This window comes from Tupaia chinensis, unplaced genomic scaffold, assembly GCF_000334495.1.
Source record: "Tupaia chinensis unplaced genomic scaffold, TupChi_1.0 Scaffold000439_1, whole genome shotgun sequence".
Lineage (NCBI taxonomy): Eukaryota > Metazoa > Chordata > Mammalia > Scandentia > Tupaiidae > Tupaia > Tupaia belangeri.
Window position 1 is genome coordinate 94982 of NW_006159944.1, and position 24403 is coordinate 119384.

The 24403-nt window shown below is 37.7% G+C and overlaps 1 protein-coding gene across 1 annotated transcript in view; it reads left to right on the top strand.

The window, feature by feature from the left end:
• Window positions 1-24403, top strand: part of PHKB (phosphorylase kinase regulatory subunit beta) — a gene marked incomplete at its 5' end in the record, with an annotated part of 121095 nt that overhangs the window by 90234 nt on the left and 6458 nt on the right. Inside the window, 4 exon segments of the mRNA XM_006155250.3 lie at window positions 1634-1724; window positions 4906-5108; window positions 19047-19181; window positions 24082-24211. Of these exon segments, the coding sequence (XP_006155312.2) occupies window positions 1634-1724; window positions 4906-5108; window positions 19047-19181; window positions 24082-24211 (559 nt within the window).

Here is a 24403-nt window from a genome sequence, read left to right on the forward strand (position 1 = left end):
AATCTCACTCTCCCTCGGTATCTCTGAAGACTAATCACTGTTCCTGAACCCATGAACTCTGCTAATATACATATATGTGTGTGTGTGTGTGTATACATACATACATACACACACACACACACACACACACACATATATATACACATATATATATATGACCTGTTATCTAATTTTTAAAAAAATTCTCAGTGTCATGAAAAACTCTTAACCTTAGTGAGTCTCAGGATTCTAATCTCTAAAATGAGGTGATTAGATGAAATAATTTCTTCATAGTGTTTAACCTCTATTTTTATAGGGTTTACCCAGAATAAATAGTATAATAGTCATATGGTTAAATCTCTCAAAATTTTACTATAAATTCTTATACAGTAAAGTATACAAAGTTAATAGATGTTGCTTTTTAACCAGTAAATTTCAAATGTGGCCTATAGTCTTATTTTTGACTAAGCAAACCAGTTCTTGGTTTACATAATATCCTTGCATTTTACGTAAATCATGAACTAGCAGACATTTAGGATGCTAACTGTAATGTTTATAAAAGAATAAACTCTTGGAAATTTTATTTACTCTATTTTCCCTTTTATGGCTTTCCACTGACACACCCAGGTTGGCAGTACGCTACGGGGCGGCATTTACCCAGAAATTTTCTTCCTCTATAGCCCCACACATTACTACTTTTGTGGTACATGGGAAACAGGTAACATGCACAGAATTTGGAAACTCAAGCAGCTTGAAACGTGTGGGCTTATTTGCACTGTGAGGGTTAAACGTGTCTTTTGGTCTTTTAGTGTGTGGGCGAAAGCTTTATTAGAAGTAGGAAGTGTTTGTTTCACTAACTTTATCAGTCGACTTAATTTTCTACTAGTCCATCTATGTTGAGATTAGGAATATAAATGCTTTTTATAGGTCAGCTTTCATGGATATCCTGAAATTTAAAAAAATTGCAGCCAGTTTCAAACCTACATTTTTATTCCTCATCTAAAAGTTCCACATGAATTTTTTACTTTTGAGGGGAAAAAAATTGTCTAATGTATTGCATGTGCTGTGCTTTAAAAAACCCTGTTCTCTGTACTTTTTCAGAAACGTAAAAATAGCAGTGTGAATTCCTTCCCCCAACATTCTGGCTTTACCAAGAAAAAAAGTGCTGGTATTTCATTGTAGCACTTTCTAAAATTCAGAACTAAGTGAATCCTCTAATCAGAGGTTTGGTTATATAGGCACTGGAAGAAACACGATTTAAAATGGCTGTAGGAACAGGTCACAAATACTAGTGACAGACTTAATAATAGGTTTCTTAATGCAAAATTAGAGTACCCTCCTATTTCCTCCCTACATATTCTACTCCTGAAACAAAGGCATAGGAGGCTCCTTTTTTCTTCTTTTTAAATTGATAATGGCACCAATAATGTTTTGGCACAGCCTGGTGGCAGAGTTAAGAAGAAGGGATTCCTACCTATTGATAATTCTGGATGACCCTTCAGTCTGGGAAATTTTTGCTGTTAGGTCCTATGTCTTGTGCTGCATTTCCTCCATGTAGTTTGAGGAACCAACCATGTGTATTTCTAAGGGACCCCATTCCTTCATCATCTTTTAGATTTGTGAACATCTGGCCTGCTCTCTTCTTTGCCCCCAGGTCGGTTGTACGCCGTGCAGCAAGTCTTTTAAGTAAAGTAGTGGACAGCCTGGCCCCATCCATTACTAATGTTTTAGTGCAGGGCAAACAGGTAAGTATCTGCTTTTCAGACATTCACTTGGTCATATTACAAAATTTCTGGACAGTAGCCTTAAATTTAAGTCTGTCAAGCCTCATTGCCATAGGTCTCTCACAAAGAGATTAACAATGTCGCAGGCACTTCTCAAAAGACTTCTTCCACTAGCAAAATCTAGTCTTAAAGATGCAGTTATTAAATAGGCCATCTCCTTTTCCTGCTGTGCCTTAGAGCTGTAATTTTCAACTTCTGTGTTAATTCAAGATCAATGTAGATACTGATGTAGAAAATGGAATAATACCTATTGAAGTACTCCAGACAGATTAAGGACAGGTAGGAGCAAAGACAAGCAACTAGCTAAGGGCTTCCTTTTCCTTCTGCTCTACTTGAGAGTCACACACACACACACACACACACACACCCGCCTTAGAAAAGCGTTAGTGTTAAGGCAGAGTCAGGGTCTGCAGGTCTGAGGGATCCAGTGCTCCCTGGATCCTTCAACATCCAGGCCACTCCTTCCCCTGGCTTCTCCCCACCTACCTGGGCCTACTCTGTCATCCTCTCTTCTCCAGTTAGCAGTGGACTCTCTCTCCTCTGATTCTCTAACAGGCCTGTGACACTTCTCACAATCTTCCCCAGATCCCAGTTCATTTGAAGTTGTGTCTCACCTCATGGTAGGCAGGGAGCTCCCAGGACATGTCACTGTGTGCCTGGCTTGGGACCTGGCTTGGAGCAGGCACTTGATGAATCTGGGTTGGATTGAGCTTGTGCATGTGGTTATGCTGAGTGAGATGTGGCTGCTCATTTATCATTTTGTTTTCTGTAACCTCTATTTAACTGGCTGAATCAACCTTTCATTAGAATGAAGTCTGTTTGCTTTCTTTTCCTTCTTTAGGAATATATGTGTTTTATTTTGTTTTCCTGACAGCTAACCTAGGGATATAATAAGCTTTGGTAATATGAAATACTTTAACCCTCATTAGTAAATCATCCCATTGCTCAATATTTCAGGGCTCGTAATTTATTAAAATCGAAATCATTTCATCCTGACATCCAGCTTTTGGAATGTTAGAATAGCGAGCCATTTTTTCCCATAATATCTAATAACAGTAAAAATAATTGCACTAATAATTCCTGAGGAAAAAACGTTAAAATACTTTTCATATGTGTCATTTTTCTCTAAATTATGAAGAGGTAGAATTTTTATTCCTATTTTTTAACTAAAACAGACCATAGTAGTAGCCAGCGCCTTTCCTCAGTAGAATCCTCATCTCCAGCCACAGAGGCTCATATTTATTTTTCTGTTATTCATGATAGGGCCTATGCACTGTGAGAGGGAGGGAGGAAGGGAGAGAGAGAGAGAGAATTCCTTCCTTCCTGCCACACCCCAAGGGGACTGGTCTCACCACTATCTTTCTTCCTCCAATTCTCCATCCTGCCAGGATCCTGGGCACACACGCATGCATACCAAATGTGTTTATCTTTGGAACCAGGATTTGAACTCCAGCTAGCCATGTGGGATCTAGCTTTCTCTGCACAGTTCTTAACCACTGAACTGCAAGGCTGGGGCAAATCTTGTATTTTTCCCCTGGACCAAGCCACCTTTGAAAGAAAGTTAAAAAGGCTTTAGGAAGCTACTTTTCTTTAGATTTTTAGATCCCTCTACTGTGTCTGCAAAGAAAGTGAATTTTACTGCATAGGAGCATTCAGGAGATTTTGGGGATCTTTGAGGTCACTGGTATCTGATGCTAAGATAAGGGGTGGTCATGTCCTTTCTGTATAATATCTAGAGGGAGCTTGCAGCCTGTGGTCCCGAGACCCTGCTCTCACATCTTGGAAGCCTCCAAGCCTGCCCTGAGGCTGTGACTGGACCACTGCCCATCAAATTAGCCTGTATCCCAGGGAAACAGTCACTTACAGAGCTGGGTAAGCCTAGGAAGCCAGCAGGTCAGCATCATGACCGGGTGCATGAAATTCATTCACTGACCACACCTTACCTCTTCTCAAAAAAAGAAAAGAAAAGAAAAAATAAAAAAGAAATGAGAATGGAGCATTCAAAGTTTGCATTTGCTCATTTTTGAAATGCTGCTCTGAGAACTGAAGTAATATTGTCTCTCCAAAGCACTTGCAGATCACCCCCAAGCTCTCTGGAATGAAATAGTGGTTTAGTCATCATTGCTTCCAGAGGCAATGATGTGCCTTTTGTTTGTTTTCTTCTTTACACACTGACATTTTAATAAAAGTAATCACACTCAGACTAACGGTTGGTACCATTCGTGATGTTAAAAAACGAGCAGTTCTCAGTTTTCACTCCATTACCAAATTGGGGCAAAAGACCCCATGTTCTGCTCTCTCCCCTCATCTTTGAAAACACAAGTGCCCTTTGATGTGCCGTTCTTTTTCCTGCCTCTGATAATCATGCACATAGAAGACAGGTGGAAAGACGTAATGAGGAAGAGGAGGGGCTGCCAACTCCTCTGGCAAGCTGAACGTCGTCGAGAGAGGAGAGAAAGAGACCAGACTATTCCCCTTGCCAGCAGCACTTTCTGCTTTGAGCTTTCTTTGCCATCTCCCTCTGCGCGTCTTCCTTTTCCACGCTTGTGGGTCGCCTCCTTCATTCTGCAAGTGAGAGATCTATTATCAAGTGTTTTAGCCCTCACTAGGTGCAGATCATTATGCCAGGAAAAGTGAGGTCTATGCAAGAACTATGTGACCTCACACCTGCTTTTGAAAAGGTTACAGTGTTGTTAAAGAGCAAAGGTTCCGCCTGAGAAACTATAAAAGAATCAGAAAGTGTATCTCTGAAATACTAAATTGTGTAGACTGTGCAGTAAAGTAAAACTATTCAGTGTGTTCTGGTTTCTCTGGGGAGTTTCTAGAACTAAAGTCATTCAGAATAATTTTATCTTAATAGTTATTTATATTCCTTTTCTGCTTTTATCCACTCACCTCTACTCCCCCAGCTGGGACCCTCACCTGCCCTTATATTTTAGACCAGACTATGAACCATCATGAACTCCAGAGGGAGTCGTGCTTTGAAAGCCATTTTAATAAATAACAGGAACAGTTATTCTATCTAATTCCCCAGCTTGTATAGAGTAATTTCAGCCTGTCAGTCATCCTGAGCCCTACATTTTTTTTTCTTTTATCTTTCAGTAGCTAGGAGATTTTTACAATAAAATTCTGCCACTTGTAGGTAACTCTAGGTGCCTTTGGGCATGAAGAAGAGGTTATTGCTAATCCTTTGTCTCCACGAGTGATTAAGAACATCATCTATTATAAGTGTAATACCCATGATGAGAGAGAAGCCGTCCTTCAGCAAGAGCTGGTCATCCATATTGGCTGGATTATCTCCAACAACCCTGAGTTATTCAGTGGCATGCTGAAAATACGAATTGGGTAAGTAAAGTACTTTGCATTTTCATAAAGAGAATTGTTCAAGTTGTCCTCTAACAGACTTGCCTATCCAAGTAACGTGAAGCTCCAAGTGTCTTGTGGCCGTCTAAGAAAGTGCATCTTTCCTCTTAGCCATGAAGGAAACCTCCGGGGTATGAAGAAATACATACCAGTGGCCTGAAAGGACCTCCATGTTTGTTTAACTTCTTAGGTAGAAATAAGTAAAGTAACTCTGTTCCCTGGTAAAATCAAAGTTCAGGGATTTCAATAGCTGAATCATGTAAAACACTAAGCACAATACTTATAAAAATTCCTAAAAATAAAATGATAAGCCTTAAGAGAAGAATGATTTTGAGTAAAACTGTCAGGACACACTCAGATAAAAAATTGGTCCTTTGAATATTTTACTCCCATTTTCTGCCAAAATCTGATTTTTAATTATTAATATCGTAAGTGTTGTGTTTGGAGAAGAACTTGAAAGTAATGTTCTAGAGATCTTAATTATTTTTATTTTACTTTATTTTATTTTTACTTTTGTCAGAGAGCACATGCGCTTCAGTGGGTGGCCAGGGGAGGGGGTATGAGAAAATGCTCCCCATGGGGAATGGTCACACTCCAATCTTTTCTCCTTTTCACCCTCCTTTTGAGATTTTGACAATGCTTGCACCTGTGCCTGGCATAATTTTCAAGCTGCTGGGTTCAGGACTCCATCTATGCAGTGGATCATGTGGGATTCAACCATCTTAACCTCCACACTTCTAGCTGACCCAAGGTCTTAATTTTTTTTAAAAGAATAATTATAATTATCTTTTATTAATTTATTTTTATTAAATCAGAGATGTGAGGGAAGAGAGAGAGAGAGAGAGAGAGAGAGAGAGAGAGAGAGAGAGAGAGAGAGAGAGAGAGAGAGAGAGAGAGAGAGAGAGAGAGAGAGAGAGAGAGAGAGAGAGAGAGAGAGAGAGAGAGAGAGAGAGAGAGAGAGAGAGAGAGAGAGAGAGAGAGAGAGAGAGAGAGAGAGAGAGAGAGAGAGAGAGAGAGAGAGAGAGAGAGAGAGAGAGAGAGAGAGAGAGAGAGAGAGAGAGAGAGAGAGAGAGAGAGAGAGAGAGAGAGAGAGAGAGAGAGAGAGAGAGAGAGAGAGAGAGAGAGAGAGAGAGAGAGAGAGAGAGAGAGAGAGAGAGAGAGAGAGAGAGAGAGAGAGAGAGAGAGAGAGAGAGAGAGAGAGAGAGAGAGAGAGAGAGAGAGAGAGAGAGAGAGAGAGAGAGAGAGAGAGAGAGAGAGAGAGAGAGAGAGAGAGAGAGAGAGAGAGAGAGAGAGAGAGAGAGAGAGAGAGAGAGAGAGAGAGAGAGAGAGAGAGAGAGAGAGAGAGAGAGAGAGAGAGAGAGAGAGAGAGAGAGAGAGAGAGAGAGAGAGAGAGAGAGAGAGAGAGAGAGAGAGAGAGAGAGAGAGAGAGAGAGAGAGAGAGAGAGAGAGAGAGAGAGAGAGAGAGAGAGAGAGAGAGAGAGAGAGAGAGAGAGAGAGAGAGAGAGAGAGAGAGAGAGAGAGAGAGAGAGAGAGAGAGAGAGAGAGAGAGAGAGAGAGAGAGAGAGAGAGAGAGAGAGAGAGAGAGAGAGAGAGAGAGAGAGAGAGAGAGAGAGAGAGAGAGAGAGAGAGAGAGAGAGAGAGAGAGAGAGAGAGAGAGAGAGAGAGAGAGAGAGAGAGAGAGAGAGAGAGAGAGAGAGAGAGAGAGAGAGAGAGAGAGAGAGAGAGAGAGAGAGAGAGAGAGAGAGAGAGAGAGAGAGAGAGAGAGAGAGAGAGAGAGAGAGAGAGAGAGAGAGAGAGAGAGAGAGAGAGAGAGAGAGAGAGAGAGAGAGAGAGAGAGAGAGAGAGAGAGAGAGAGAGAGAGAGAGAGAGAGAGAGAGAGAGAGAGAGAGAGAGAGAGAGAGAGAGAGAGAGAGAGAGAGAGAGAGAGAGAGAGAGAGAGAGAGAGAGAGAGAGAGAGAGAGAGAGAGAGAGAGAGAGAGAGAGAGAGAGAGAGAGAGAGAGAGAGAGAGAGAGAGAGAGAGAGAGAGAGAGAGAGAGAGAGAGAGAGAGAGAGAGAGAGAGAGAGAGAGAGAGAGAGAGAGAGAGAGAGAGAGAGAGAGAGAGAGAGAGAGAGAGAGAGAGAGAGAGAGAGAGAGAGAGAGAGAGAGAGAGAGAGAGAGAGAGAGAGAGAGAGAGAGAGAGAGAGAGAGAGAGAGAGAGAGAGAGAGAGAGAGAGAGAGAGAGAGAGAGAGAGAGAGAGAGAGAGAGAGAGAGAGAGAGAGAGAGAGAGAGAGAGAGAGAGAGAGAGAGAGAGAGAGAGAGAGAGAGAGAGAGAGAGAGAGAGAGAGAGAGAGAGAGAGAGAGAGAGAGAGAGAGAGAGAGAGAGAGAGAGAGAGAGAGAGAGAGAGAGAGAGAGAGAGAGAGAGAGAGAGAGAGAGAGAGAGGGAAAATGAGAAAGTTAGCCACCAGGTCTGGGATTGGAACCACAGCGGACCACATAGGAGTCCAGTGCGCTTAACCACCACACCACCTGCTGGGCTCCCGCTGCCCCACCCCACCCTGGTCTTAAATTCTTAAGGGAGAATTTTGTAGGGAAAATCAACCAAAGTCTGGCATTCAACAGAACTGAATTCAAGTCCTGACTGCCATTTACCAACCTCATAACCTTAGATAAATGAGTCTATTTTTCTATCCTCACCTTAATACTATTCAATTTCTGCTTTATGTGAGAATGAAGGCAAATATATATTTTAAAAGCCTATGACAACTAATGACATGTGTTTCTTTTTTCTGTGCTCACTATGGGGAGTGGGGGGGGGGCAGCTCCCAAATAGGGTATGGTCATGCCACCATCCATTTTCCTCCATTTCTCCTTCCCTTTAGAATTTTAGGCATGCACACATAAGCTCCTGGAATGTTTTCAAGCCACTGAGGATAGGCTTTGAATCACAATCAGCCCTGTGGGGTCTGTCTATGGAGCAAGCCCAGAATGTTTCTTTTTTAATTATATTTTTGATTCCAGAAGTATATTACTATATCCTAACTATAAATGAGTCAGTTGATACCAAAATATATAGAATAGCTCAGCATGTGGCCAGTTTGGGGCATGTTCCACTGGCATTTGAAAAGAATCTACTCTTTGGGGTGTAAATATATTGATAGATTTCTTAAAGCAAATCCATCATATCTTCTAATCTCTAAATACTTAAGTGTTTGAAAGATAAGAACTTTTTCAAAAATGACCATAATTTTATTACTATGCATAAAAATAACAATTGAATTATCTTTAGTCTAAAATGACTGCTATGCCTGCTTTCTTTATCTGTCATTATACTATATACTGCCTTCTAACTTTGTACATTGAATTTTTTCTTGTAATTTTGTGTGAAAGAGCTCTTCAAAAAGTTCTGGAAAATACATATTATGAAAAAGCATGCACGGATTTCAAGTATTTTTGTACCAAAATGAACCTGTACATTAATTCCATTTTTTGTAAACCTTTTGAAGTATCCCCAGTATATACAGTGTTGTTGTTGTTCTTTTTATTAAAAAATAGAACTATGGGTTTACAACTCAACTTTTTCATTTAATTTATCTTAGAGATTTATAAATGTTAGTATGTAGAACTCTTTCTTGTTTCCTGTAATGGGTGTCCAACATTTTACTATATGGCTATTACCTTATTTATTTAGACTGTTTCCTACTGATGAATAGCTGGGTTGCTCCCAGTAGTTCACTATTTCAGAAATGCTGAATGATGACTGCTATTAAATAGATCTTTATGTACTGGTGTGAGTGTTATTATATAGAACAGATTCCTCAGATGAGGACTGATGAAGCAAGAGGTTTGCAGATACTGCCAAGTAAGTAATGAGTTTTTTATATATAATCCTGAAAGAAAAAAATGGGTAGTTATTTCTCAGAAAGTGGCTCATATTCACATGTAAAATTAAAACAAAAAGTAAATGGAAATGGATTCAGCAATCATCAGAAAAGAAAAAAAAGTAACAAGAAACCACAGTTAACAGAAAGCATAAAGTGTAAAAATAAGTAAAAATATAAAAGAAATGGAAGGGACCAGCAGTTAGCGTAATGGCTTTGTCACTGAACTCCCATGTAGCCGACCGTGGTTCAAGTACCAGACCTGGTGGCTTAAACTCACGCCAGGTGCGTGTGTGTGCGTGCCCAAGATCCTGAGAGGAGAATGGAGGAGAAGGGATTGCGGTGTGGCCATCCCCCCTGGGGATGTCTCTTTCTGTCTCTCTGTGTCTTTCTAGAGAGCACATGTGCCCTATAGCAAAAATCTCTCAAAAAAAAAAAAAAAAATAGACATTGAATAAATATAAATGAGTTATGTCAAAAAGTTCACAGAAAAAGGAATTCTTGACTACATATGAGGATACATACATAAAAGGAACTAAAGTACAAGTTTATTTTTGTCCAAAATGTTAAAAATCCATGTGTGAGGGTTTTTTGTTTTGTTTTCCAATTTGCTATAAGGCATGCGCACTCACCAGAGTAGGAGGGTGGTGAAAAAGCACGCCCCACTAGAGAGGTGGCCATGCTGCAATCCCTTCTCTTCTATTCTCATCTCAGGATTTTGGGGGGGCACACACATAGATACAGCTGCCATGTTTTTGAAGCTACCTGGTCTGGAACTCAGACCATGCAGTTGGCCATTTTAGGTCTCCCTGCCTTAACCACCACGGCACTGGCTATCCCCAGCTTTTTTATAATACTTCATTTTCCATGAACTTTTTGAGGACTACACGCACAGACATGCACACACACACTATTATATATTATATATTATATATATATATAAAATACATATATATGATGTATATATAATACATAATATATTATATATATACACACTATATTATATATACATTACATATATATGTAATGTGTGTATAGAGAAGTATCTTTAAATATATATCAAATTGTCAGTTATTTTCTTTAGGAGATTTCTATTTTCTAAGTTACATTTTCAGTATTATTTTAAAATTTTAGTTTAGCTTATTCTTTTTTTAGACTGTTTGCCCGATTTCAAGTATAGTATATTTCAGGTGAATTTCTCATTCTTTATCTCCTCTTTCTTTTGATTGAAAGTAAATTACTATACCTGCATAAAACTTGACCTTCATTTTTATTCCTTAAAATCGTTCCTTTCAGAGATTTAGAGGTATTCCAAATCAATTATAAGAACTCTGAATCATATCCTGATTTGTTCGGTCTCTGTTTGCTCTGATATTTTCAGCTTCAACCTCTTGACTACATGTAAGGATACAGAAATGGGTCTTTCATGTGAGTTGGCTCTAAATGAAAAGAAGTGTGATTCTGCATCTCCATACAGGGTCTGAAAGTATTCCATTGTCATAGATTCAGGCATTTCTCTAAGACAGACTGAGAAGCATAGGTTATAACTCTTCTAAAGCACATTCTCTGTGATAAATGCTCTAGCCGGGAGAGCCTTTGCTTCAAGTAGTAGTCATACTTACAGAGGTTTAAACAAAGCCTTAGAGCAAAGATCTTCCCAAGATTTTACAATGCTGTGTTTTTCAGTCTCTGGTAGTTTTTCCTTTACTGCTTATTCAGCACGATAGGGTAATTTATGTCCTCTCACAGGTGTCAAGCCATTTCTTTTATTGAATTAAAATCTGACCAGAGGCTTCTTTCTCTTCTTAGGAATGTGCATTTAGTTTAGCTTATTCTGAAAATAGTTTCTTTCCTGAGTTTACATATACTACTCTGCATATTCAGTGCCTTCCATGAGAAATAATGTATACTTTTTCCTTAAACTATGTGTCACCGAAAATAAAAATGTCGGGGCAACAAGAATTGACTTAGTGTTTAACAATGGCAGACAAAAGCTACCTCATGAAGAAATTTGCCATGAAATCTTAATTATTCACTGTCTGGAAATTCATCTTGAAATTGTGGTATTGTATTCCCACTAGGAGTATGTACCTTGTCTTTACAACTCATTGTGTTCATTTCCCTCTTATGGTTGTTTCAGAAGATCATTTCTACTCATTGGGACATCTCTAGTGAGGCAGTAATCTAATATTCTTAATAAGGAGTAATTCATGTAATTAGTTTACTTCTGCTGGGCCAGCCTTGGTGGTGCAGCTATAAAACAATGATGTGATTCTGAAACCCCATGGAAAGGTTCCAGGTTTGTGATCAGGGGTCTCCCTAGACATGACAGCTTTGCCCATGCCCATAATCCTGGCTGACTGAGACTGGAGGTAAACTGTGACATGAGAACTGTTGGGAGTGTTGTTAGAGGTGCACCCCGTCTCTCTGTCTCTTTCTCTCATGGAAAAAATAAATAAACTTTCAAAAAGAGAAGAAATTTACTTCTGTTAAAGATAGGAACTGTTGGGTTGTTAAAAAAGTCATGACATATTGTTTTATACAAAAATGCATCATGAGACCGCAGTTAGCATAATGGCTATGTCTCTGGACTCCCATGTAGTCTACCACGGTTCGAGTCCTGGACCCGGTGGCTTAAACTCACACCAGGCATGTGTGCGTGCATGCCCAGGATCCCAAGAGGAGAATGGAGGAGAAGGGATTGCGGCGTGACCATCCCCTCTGGGGGGGGGGGGGGATTTCTCGCTTTCTGTCTCTCTCTGTCTGTCTGGCGAGCACACGTGCCCTATAGCAAAAACCTCTCCAAAAAAAAAAATGCATCATGACTTTTCTGATGACCCAATAGATCTTACATTCCTGTCTGTGTCACTATCCATCTCACTGGAGATGCTCAGTAAATATTTGTTTAATATACAGGATATAAACAGACAGGTGGTTTACTCCTAGCTAATAGTGGGAATAACAAACTCTAGTGTGTTCCAGCACTCATTAGAGAGAATGAGGACTCTCTTTTTTTTTAAGAGAGTTTTTTTGCTATAGGGTGCATTCACTTGCCAGAGGGACAGAAAGCGAGAAATCACACCCCAGGGGCATGGCCACAATACAATCTCTTCACCTCCCTTCTCCTCTCAGGATTTTGGGCATGAATGCACATTTGCCCGTGTCCAGGACTCAAAACACGGTCAACTGTGTGGGAGTCCAGCAATGTAACCATTATGCCATCTGTTGGTCCCTAGAATGAGAACTCTTAATTTTGATAAATATATTTGGTTTGTGCCACATGGTACTAGAATTAAATATAAAAGAAGATTTAAGTTATGTCCTTCAGGGAGTAGGCAATTTAAATGGAGTGTTGTTTATATGAAAGTCCAGTAACACATATAAAAGATACCAGGATGACAGTGCTCCTCTGAAGAGGAAAAATAGATTTTTTTGTGTTATTTTATATATTTTTATTGTACTTTATTCTTAATAAAGTTTACAAACACCCCCATCATGTTTGTTTACTGACATCAGGAAATATATATACAGTATTTGTGGGTTTTTTTCAGAATTTACCTTGAAATTAGTTCCTGGAAGATTTTTAGTGTGTTTGAAATTGACGAGCGAATTGATTCATTTATAATGTCCTTGGATGTCAAACTTCTTATAAATTGTTGAGTTTGTAACTGCTTCTAAGTCAGTCCTGTGTGTGTAGTAGTAATTGTAACACTATTAAAAGAAAGGTGGGGAGGGGATTTATAGAACACATTCTTTGTTTATTTTTGTATAGAATAAAGCATCTCAGACTCATACTTATTTAGCATCTTACTATTGTTCCTCTTTTAAAAGTTAATTATGATGAAAGAAATTAATTGATCAGTTTTTGCTATCACAGTCTTCTTGAACTGCCAACATTCTCTAAACTTAGGAGACATAAGAAGTAAAGATGTTTACTCTAGTTGTAGTGCATCTTACCCAGAATTCCCCTGCATTATTATAAATTTATCTTCCTGGGTTAACCTCTCTCTTTGTATATAGTTTTAACTTATTTATTTACATCATTTGCTGCTTCAATTGCATTTAAACCAATAGGACCCATGTTTCTTTCCTCTTTTTCCAAGGTTAATCCTGCCAGTGCAATTTCTTCAACTTTACTGCTATCAGGCACTCCAGTGAACAAAATTAACCTGCTCGCAGGAATGGTATTCTAGTCTGATAATGATTTGATTTGCTGTCTCATTATTGATTTGTGCTCTAGCTTTCATGTTGAAATAGATCAAGCTCCTGACAGGCCCATTACTGTAAAGACCTCCAATCAACTGCTTTCTGCTGCAGGTCTGTCAGTCAGGCTTTAGAGGGAGATAACCCCTGAGGATATATGTTATCATGGCTTTTTCATCTCCACTTTTCATACTGCCAGGACATCCTCTGTAAGCAATTATGATCCAGAGGTATCTTGTTCTCTGATACCTGAAACCACATCTGTAGATCACATATCCAATGCTTAGAGAAGGCCATTGGTGTCATAAGTACCAGACTGTAGCATTGCCTGTGCCGTCGAGAGAAGTGGAAGTCATTACAGCTGAGATCATTAGTACGGTTCTGATGCTAGTTAAAAGGTCTTTGCTTTTGACATTTAATATTAGGTCAGGAAATAAGATAGAGTTCTCCTACCTCTCTATTCTTTTGTGTTGTGGGAAAATTCATGATGCATTTTTGCATAGAAAATATACATCATGACTCTTCCAACAACCCATTATTATAATCAGATCTGGGTAGAGTGAATGAATCATTGTTCTCCAGTTACCAAACAGGAAGCTCAGTTTGCCTCATCAGATTGTCACCTTCTCTATATTAATATACATCAAGCAAAAAAAGTCCCTTCTTACAACTTTTCCATCTCTTATTATGTAATGTATTAGTCAGCTGGGGCTGCCATAACACAGTACCCTAGATGGATGGCTTAAATAACAGCAATGTATTTTCTCACAGTCTGGGGCCTGGGAAGTGTTAAGGTCAGGGTGCTGATTTGGTTTGGGGTGAGAGTACTCTCCCTGGCTTCCAGACAGTAGCTTTCTTCCTGTGTCCTCACATGGCAGAGAGAGAGCTCTTTGGGGTCTGTTCTTTTTAAGGGTACTAATCCCATCATAAGGACCCTACCTTCCTGACCTTACCTAAGTCTAATTATCTCCCAAGGGCCCTATCTCCAAATACCATCACGGAGTTAGATATTCAACCTACAAATTTGCTTTGGGGGCTGAGGGATATGGGGACACAGTTCAGTTTGAAATGTCTGACTTAGGAAAATGTTTGCCCAAAGTCTTTTTCTTTTCTTTTTTTTCCCAAAGTCTTTTAATTCACTTAGCAAATCCTTTATATTATCTTGAAAGATATCAAAATGATTAGTAAAACGTCGTTTCTTGCCAAGGATTGGGCTATGTTTTATTGCTTTTTTTTTCCCTCTCCAAAATTTCAGCCGTTCTGGTTTACCAGTGGTGTGGGATTTCCATGTACTTTTTTTGGTTTTGGTATTTTATTACTTGATTAGGGCATATTGGAAAGAGAAATGCTGATTCCCCACGCAATGTTTTTACTAACTTCCTCCAACAAGAGGGCTATTAGAAGGGAAAGCTTTTTTCTAAACTGTTCAGGATTACTAGTCCACTCTATATTTTCCCAGCAGTCTTGAGGAATTCATTGTCCTCCAGTCAAACCTTGATATGTATGAAGGTTGATTTAGCCAGTCGTGTGTATCAGCCTCTTTCTCATTTGCTTATTGGCAAGTAGAGCATGTCTCTGGTTCTTTAGACAGACTGAATTTATAAGGATCTGGTCCAAAGATAACCTTCATTCTCTTGACCTTGCATATTTGCTCGCTTTCCTTCCCCACTTTCCATGTAAGTGCTTTTATGCTGGAATTGCCAACTCTGGTTTTGTAGCATTGACTGTGGGGATGAGAAGTCAGATTTTTTCCTGTGTCATTTTTTTGTTAGTAGTCCTAAAGGTGGGTTAAATGTCTTTGATTTTCTTAACCATGTTATTCACTTGGTAATTTATTTTCTCTTGGTCTCTTGACAGCTATTTTAGTAGTTTGTAGCTAAGCTATTTTGCTGTTTTGATTTTATCCTTTTGAAGAATTCTAAAGCATTAAGCAAATCAGTTTGACCCCCATTTCTGAGTGAACAAATGTGTTTTAATAAGACAAATGTATTAGGTTGTCGGAAAAGTCATGACATATTTTTCTGTTTTTCTATGCAAAAATGCATCATGACTTTTCTAATGACCCAATATTTGTTTCAGCTCAAGTGAATGAAAAAGTCACCTTCTTCCTCTGGTGATTAATGAACACAGTGTTTTCAATGATTTGCTCACAGAACTGCTAAGATTTTGTAAATAGGAGGAAGAAGCCTGAGGGGAAATTTTTAGGTCTCCAACTATTTCTGTGTATGATACTAAGGAATTTGAAAGATAAATATGCTAGATTATGTTTAGTTTTAAGAACTCAAGTTATTGAAGAACTTTAAAAAGGAAGCTTTTTAAAAATAAAAATGTTATTTTTTAATATTTTTTCAGAATAGGATACCTCTTGAAGTTAATATAAAGGACTTCCTTAAGCAATTCCAAGACTTGAATTAAAAATTGTATTTCCACGTCCAGCAGACGGCATAATGGTTACATCACTGGACTCCCATGTAATCGACCTCGGTTCAATTCTCAGATTTAGCAGCTTAAAACATACCAGGTGTCTGTGCGTGTGCACCCAAACTCCCGAGAGAAAAATGGAGAAGGGATTGCAGTGTGGACATTCCCCCCAGGCAGGGAAGGGGGTTTAGTGGTGGTGGTGATTTTTCACTTTCTGTCTGTCTTTCTCTGTCTTTCTGGTGAGCGCACATGCCCTATAGCAAAAATCTCTCAAAAAAAATTTATATTACCTTTTGTGAACCTGAAAAGCCATATAACGGGAGCTTGCTAACATTTTTATGGTTCTTTGGAATTTTGAAAGCCTATTTATACACATTTTTTATTTGTTCCTCAGAATAAGTCTGTAAAATAAACTAAACAGGTAATAGTAATATTCCCATTAGGAAAATTCACTTGCCAGTGGAGCACAGTTGATTATTGTCATACTAAGTATTTAGGTCTCTCTTTATTTATTTTTTTATCTTCTTTTATGAGATATATCTTTTAAATTCTTTAGTACCATGCAAAAAGATGGCTGTAGACCTAAAAGTTTTCGCCCCCCACCCCCCGGTTTTTTCCTTCTGTTTACAAAATCTCAGCAGTTCTGTGAGCAAATTATAGAAGGCATTGTATTCATCAACCATCAGACAAAGAAGTTGACTTCAGTGATTTTACTCTATGAGCGAGGGGGAGAGAGCAGAGCAGAGAGAGACGAGATAGGTTTTCTTGGCACAGTCTTGTGAGCCATGATCCTCCTTTCCCAGCCTCCCGGTTAGCTAGGGTTATAAGTGTGCATGGTAGCTCCCTGAATAAGATGGGCCAGGGACCAAACCTGGACCCTTCACACAGCTTTCAGATCCGAACTGTGGTGCTATCCAAGACACCACTAATTTTATTGTTTTCACTTTTGATTTTGAAAAATTGTAAATGTGAAATAATAGATATTTTTGGTAAAACCCCTTATGCCCATTATTTAAGTGGGTATAAGCAATTGTTAGTTATTCACATACATTGTATTAGCTCTCTCATTTTTTTTTTGCTATATCTTAAAGCTAAACTCATAGATTTTTACTTTTGTCCCTGAATATTTTAAAATATATCTCTAAAAGACATTTTCTTAATAATCACAATACTCTTATCATAACCAACACAATTAGCAATAATTACTTGATATCACCAAGTACTCTGCTTTAATTCAAATTTCTCTAAATATACCCAGAAAGACTTTTTACAGTTGGTCTGTTTTTGAATAAAGGATCTAAAAGGCTTTGCATTTGACAGTCATGTTATGTTTCCAATATCAGTTTTAATCAAAAACAGTACTTCCCATTCCCATTTTTCTTTTAATTTTGTTGACTAGAAGAGACCAAAAGGAAGATTTTAAAATTTTTAAATATTTAAATTTTTTAGTGTTTCTTCTATTAGTCAGTTTCCTGAAATGTAAATTTTAATTCTAAATTAAAAAAATAAGAAGAAGACAACTTTATGTCTATCTGATAAAGTAAAAATCAAATTTTTGTTCTATTTAAATGAGGTCCACTGAGCAGTTTATTATAATTGAAATGTTGTTGTAACAGCTAATTTCATAAGAAACTTTAAGATCAAAGCATCCTGAATAACTGTGTTCTTATGAATTTTATGCTTATATAACAGAATACACTCAATAATAATGAGGATGAACAAGTAAAGAAACTTTAGTCTTTGCCAATAATATAGGTTTAGTTCATCTTTCTTTCCAGCTGATTAGAGAAATACAAATGGTAAATATAATTCTATCACATGTTCTGTTACGTATATCAGAAGTCTCTTGAACATTTATTGTGTTGTTTGCAAATACTTTGTCATTGTTATTGCTCTTATCAGTGAACAATTATCAAGTAATTGTTATATAGTATCAACAGTAATAGTAATTTTTAAAGATTTTATTTGATCTATCCTTTTGCATTTCTCGTACCTCTATAATCTATCTGTTTTGCAACACATATTCTGCTGTTCACTGGTAAACTGGTTAAACTCCCAACCTCCAGAAATGGCTCTATCAAAAAAAAAAAAAATAGGAGAAGGAAGGGGCTGAAAGTTATCTTAGCTGTGGACAGTGGAAATCAGAATCGTCACAGAACAGAGATACTGTACTTGTGGCCAGTGGTCTGGCCCAGCAGGCAGAGAGATAGGCCTGGTTGATACTACCTCTGGCTCAATTGGGTAACATTTTTCTTACCATGTTCTGCACTGAGAGATATTAAAGTCATCCTATAAAGATGTATCACTATTGTTTTGCAAACTTGCTTTGGCAGAAAAGACTGTAATCTTTTAAATATATCTGCCTACCTTTTTCAACTCTGTACCTGCAGTAGCCTTGTCAGTTGTCTTTTAAGGAAATATATCAAGAGAAAGATAGAGAAAGACAGTGGGTGCAGTGACTTACCACTTTAAATCTTCATTGCTGTGACTAAACGATTCCCCTAGTGGGCTGGCTGCACAGCCCCCCTTTGGGAGACAAGCAGCATGATTGAATGAAGGCACATTCTTTCCAGATGCTCAGTTCCACTGTCTCTGTTTGTTATTCAGTGTTCATCAAAGGATTTAGAGGAAAGGCATAAGAATCTACTATGTAAAAATAATTCACTGGCATTTCCTAATGGTGTGTTGAGTTCTGGTTCCCTGAGGAGCAGTAGTATTTCCAGAGTTTTCTTTGGTTTTCATAAGTAGTTTATCTGAGATCCTTATTCAGAATACAGTAAAGAAATATGATGAAACTGCAAAAATGCTATTTAAAAACTTTTCAAATTAAAAACAATATTGCACATGAAATAATTAAATGTTTTGGCTCTTCTGAAGCCCATTGGTTAAAGTTCATTTTCTAATGTACTGCTGTAATTAAATTATAACCAATTGTGTCCTCGTATTTCAAAGTCAGGTCCTTCTGCTCTGTCCCCTCCCTTCTCAGAGTAATGACTACAAAGTAATGGCAACTGGTTAAAAAAATAAAATTCTTGCTATTCCTGGGAAAGGAACATTTACATAATAGCATATCCCAACCCATTTCTTAAAATGCATTTGTGTTTTGCATATATCTAATGTTAAAGTTAGTGCAGCAGCTATTCATGTATAGTATATTGTCATACTGAACTGGTAAAATCTCACTTGGTAAGAACCCAAGTACTTATCTGTTTTCATGTTTTACAACCTAACCACATGTACAATAGCAGACCTTGTTAAGAGTCTGATCATGTCATATAATCTTGACAGAAGTAATTATATCAACACTTCCGTAAATTCAGTTGGCCTTTTCTTCATTCCCCTTTGGATGGGTCAGTGTTGTTAAGGGCATGAGAGAAGCACAAGGTGATTTTATTTCAAGAGTTATTGATTCATGCTTCCTCTGTTTTGTTTCAGGTGGATCATTCATGCTATGGAGTATGAACTACAGATCCGTAACGGAGACAAGCCAGCCATGGACTTATATCAGCTCTCACCTAGTGAAGTTAAACAACTTCTGCTGGATATTCTTCAGCCTCAACAGAATGGAAGGTAATGAGAACCTTTGGTTACCTACAGGATACTCTACATTTATACTAACCTCATAATTTTGCATAATATACATATGAAATTAATAAAATGCAGAGGTTACCCTACTATGGTAGATGATATAAACAAAGATACTAATTAAAAGTCTGTCTTCAGTTGTGATTTTGTGTTGATTTGATATTTAGCTTTTTTAGGTATAATTCGTGTTTCTTCATTTTCATTCTGTGTAAATGTAACACTTCATACCTCTTTGGTCAGTCCTCTTTCTGAATCTTTGTAACACTCAAGATTACCTCCCAAAATTTCAGCAGACGGATTGGATTTGGTAACATTATTTAATATGTTGTCTGTGACTACATAGACAATAAACAACAGGGCTAAGCCCTTTCAGAGACTTATCTTATACTGACCTTAGAATAAGAGCAAAACATTTTTATTACAAAAAAGAGCTGTAATGTAATTATTAAGACAAGTATTTAGGCAAGTATTTGTTGAGCACACTTGTGCCTGGTACTTTCCAAGGTGGTATAGTTAATATGCCTAGGAAATTCTGTCTAAGCCTTCTACAAAAGTCAATTTAAACAAAGGGAAAGACATCTGTGCTCTTAAATAAGAACACTTAATGTTACCAAGATATCTGTTGTAAAATTTTATGCAATTCCAATAGCATTCCTACAAGCTGTTTTATAGAGTTAGACAACTTAGTATTAAACATCATATGGAAAAAGATGCAAGAATAACAGGAAAACATAAAAGAAGGACTTGTCCTAATAGACATTAAACATAGAACAGACTTAAATAGAAAGTTCAGAAATATAATATAACCTCAAGTCCAAATGGAAATTTAGGATATGATGAAGGTGACATATCAAATCACTTGGACAAGGATAGACTTTTTAAATAAATAGGATGGAACAACTGGATAGCAATTTAGGAAAAGATAATATAAAATCCCTACTTTGTATCATTCACAAGAATAACCTCTAAATAGATTAGAAATCTAAATGTGAAAACTGAATTCCTATAAGTACTAAAAGAAGACATGGATAAATTATTTTTTAACCTTAGTGTGAGAAAAAATTTCAAACTATGACTACCCAACGGCAACAAAAGGAAAGATAAATAAAGTTATATAAGAGTTAAAAACAACATCCTCTTGCATGGTAAAAAATAAATAGATATGTAACATCAAAAGATAGCTAGGGAACCAGAGCAAAACTATGCCACAGAGAACCATTCTTAAAATTGAGGGATAGAAAGATGAAAACCCAAGAGAAAAATAGAGAAGAAACATGATTAACCAATTCATTAAAAAAAAAAAACTATAAAAATGGCTTTCAGATATTTGAAAAACTGTTCAAACTAATAATTAGAGAAATGTAAATTAAAATGTTGAACTCTTTCTCATGTTTCATTTGGTGAGGCTGTGGGAAACAGGTACTCTCATGTATAGATGGTAGGTGTAATTGCATATGACCTCACAGAGAGGATGAGGAAGAAAAGCATTAACCCAAGTACTTTTGGAAAACATTATTTTGACTGGATACTGTAAAGTTAAAGGGGGAAAAAAAAGGAACTGAACATAAATATTGTACTCACACACCTCAAAGATGTATGATTTCAATTCTGAAATTACTTTATGTTATATATGGGGATTGAATAAACAAGTACATACATTGGGGATAATGAGAATCAGATGTACTGTTGGAGAAAGTAGTTATAAATAAGGAAGAGGACTTTCCTGTAGTTTTTAATTTTTTCAAAATAAAAAACCAAAAAGTTAAAAAGAGGGCCAGCTTAGTACTTCAGAAGTAATTCACTACTCCAGCAAAGCTCGATCTGTGTGGAACACCCTAGGTTTGGTTCCTTAGTTAACCTCTATGCATTGGGTACACGACCATAATGCTGGATGGCTGGAAAGACTGGGTGAGGGGTGATTATGACATGAGACCCTGTGGAGGATACTTGTTTTTTGTTTTTTTTTCTCTCTCTTTCTCATAAAATAAATAAACTTAACAAAATAAAAAAATTAAAGTGTTATAAATAACTTTATACCTCCATTGTGAGTATTCTTGCATTTTTACTTTTTATATTGTTCTAAGGTTGAAGTATCAACCATGACTTCATAGAACACTGAAATAATCTTTTTTACTATTTTTTGGTGGTTGTCATTATACAAAAGGAATAAGGGAAAAAATCAAATGCAAACTGTTGGGTATTCAGTTATTCAACTAAAACATCATCAAGGAATCTTTAGATTGTTTGGGCTTCTTCACTTTAGCCAAATAACTGAACCTAGTAATAAAAGTCTGGGTCATTATAAGAAAGCTTACAGGTCCAGCCCCATGGCCTAGTGGTTAAGGAGCTTAATCCCACATGGTCTACTGTTGTTTGAATCTGAACTCAGTGGCTTGAAAAACATGCTGGGGTTCAGACCAGCAGTTGGCTTAATGGCTATGTCATTGGACTCCCATTCGCTGATGCTCAAGTCCCCCCCTTTTTTTTTTTTTTTGAGAGGTTTTTGCTATAGGGCGCATGCGCTCGCCAGACAGAGAGAGACAGAGAGACAGAAAGTGAGAAATCACCCCCCGGGGGGATGGCCACACTGCAATCCCTTCTCCTCCATTCTCCTCTCAGGATCTTGGGCATGCACACACACATACCTAGCGGGAGTTTTAAGCCACTGGGTCCGGGACTCGAACCACGGTCGACTACATGGGAGTCCAGCGACAAAGCCATTACGCTAACTGCTGGTTCCTCAAGTCCCCTATATAAACTGGCTCAGTATTTCCGTGTAGTCTATGCATGTCCTTCTGTATACTTTAGAGCATCTCCAGATTTCTTATAATACCTAATACAGTGTCTACACACAGCTTTAGTCACTGAAAACTCAGGTTTTAGTTTTTAGAACTTTCTGAATTTTTTAAGAAATAGTTTTGAATGGCAGTTGGTTAAACCCATGGATGTGAAACCTGAAAACACAAATGGTCTAATATACATCCAAAAAGGATCCCTTTCTCACCTAGGTAGTGATAAAACTTCATCAGTCCTCTTTCACCAGAATAACAACAACAAAATGTCTTTTTCTGTTTACTATATCCTGCATAGCTAGTTTCATACCTAGAAATATTGTTGATCATAGCATTCTTCTCTTATGATTGGTTACACATTTCACTCCGCGGCCTATTTAAAATACCATATGTAAAAAAGAAATGTACATTTCTTCCTGTCTTTAGCTTATGTAACAATATACTCCTATGATACTATGTCTTATTTTTAAATTATGCAAATGCTGTATCTTTAGCACTTTATGAACATCTCTAAGATTTAATATGTATCTAATACATGAAAACAAGGGATCTAAAATTTTGACATTACTGCATTCTTATTATGACATGTAAGCTTTTTGTATCTAAAAATAAAGAACAAGTATTGGTGAGGCTGTGGTGAAAAGGGAATGCTCTGACACTGTTGATGGGATTGTAAATGAATACAACCACCATGGAAAATAATATGGAGGTGTCTCAAAAAGTTATACATAGAATTACCATATGACCCAGTAATCCCACTCCTTGATATTTACCCAAAGGATAGGAAAATACTCCGTTGAAAATACACTTGCACATCATGTTAATTGTAGCATTATTCACAATTGCTAAGATGTGGAATTCTGTCTGCTTAAAAACTAATGTCTGGGTTGAAAAACTGTGGCACATATGTACTGTGGAATACTATCCAGCCGAAAGAAACAAAGACCCTATCATCTGACTTAAAGTGGATGAATATAGAAGAGTTAATCTTAAGCAAAGTGAGCCAGACTTTGAAAGCCACACAATGTATATCCCTGCTCAATATGTACCGAACATCTTCATTCTGTGGCAGAAATGGAGGGGATCCAAAGATATGATAGTAGAGAGGGTAAGTGTAGATACCAGGGACTGCTTGGTAGAGGTGGGTGGAAAGGGCAGAAGGAAGAAATATTTAACAAACTAAAGAATGTAAAGTTATTTGTTGAAAAAATTCTATAATTTTTGCCTAATTAAAAAAATTTTTTAAGAAAATTTTTTAAAAAGTTGTGTCTGGTTTTTTAGAACTGGGACCTCAGCAATATTTAAATAGCAAACTTTTATAAGGTTTTAAATAAGGTAATTTCATTATGTACATAATGCTTTTTTTCTTTTTGGGGGAGAGGTTTTTGCTATAGGGCGTGTGTGCTCACCAGAGAGATAGCCAGAAAGCGAGAAATCACCCCCCAGGGGGGATTAGCCACATCTCAGTCCCTTCTCTTCCATTCTCCTCTCAGGATCATAAGCATGCACGCACACATGCCCAGCATGAGTTTAAGCCACCGGGTCCAGGACTTGAACCACGGTCAACTACATGGGAGTTCAGCAGCATTGCCGTTACGCCAACTGCTGGTCCCTGTACATAATGCTTTTTTGAGTATTCGTTTATTTATTCATTTAATGTTCACTAAGCACATCTCTGGGAGAGGTTTATAGGGTTGATCAAGTTATATAACTTCTATGCCTTCATGGAACATACATTTAATATATGTAAGAACCACATAAGGTTATTCTAAAAATGGCCACTCCTGTGCTTTTATGGAACTGCTTTGTGTATCAGAAAATCACTTAATCATGTAGTCAGCAACTCATAGCTTACTAAAGAATAACGTTTTGCCTATTGAATTTTTTAAAATCTTGGAGATGTTCTCTCCTGCAAGCTCTGTTTTCACTATGAAATATTTACTAACCTCTGTAACACATGGTAGATATGCATCATTGATGGGTTTTAGCTTTTATTGCTCCCCTATTGGAACAATTAATCCATATTGAAAGCTCTGTTTTCTACCAGAGCAGGCTTGTTTTTCAACTCTGAGACATTTTCCTTTGGTCTGCAGATGTTGGCTGAACAGGCGACAGATCGATGGGTCTTTGAATAGAACTCCCACTGGGTTCTATGACCGAGTGTGGCAGATCCTGGAGCGCACGCCCAATGGTATCATTGTAGCTGGAAAACATTTGCCACAGGTAAAGCCCCACTATGTTTATTTCAGGAAAAGGGACTTCTAAAGGGACCTAAAGGAGTGGAGAATTCTTCCCTGTCTGTTCTGCGAATAACAGTTCTGTTGTTCAGTGTTATAAGAGTATTTAAAGGTAGGGTATCCGGATACCTAAAGGGATAAAAATACTAGAAAATAGGAAGTCTAATCAATTTCATTG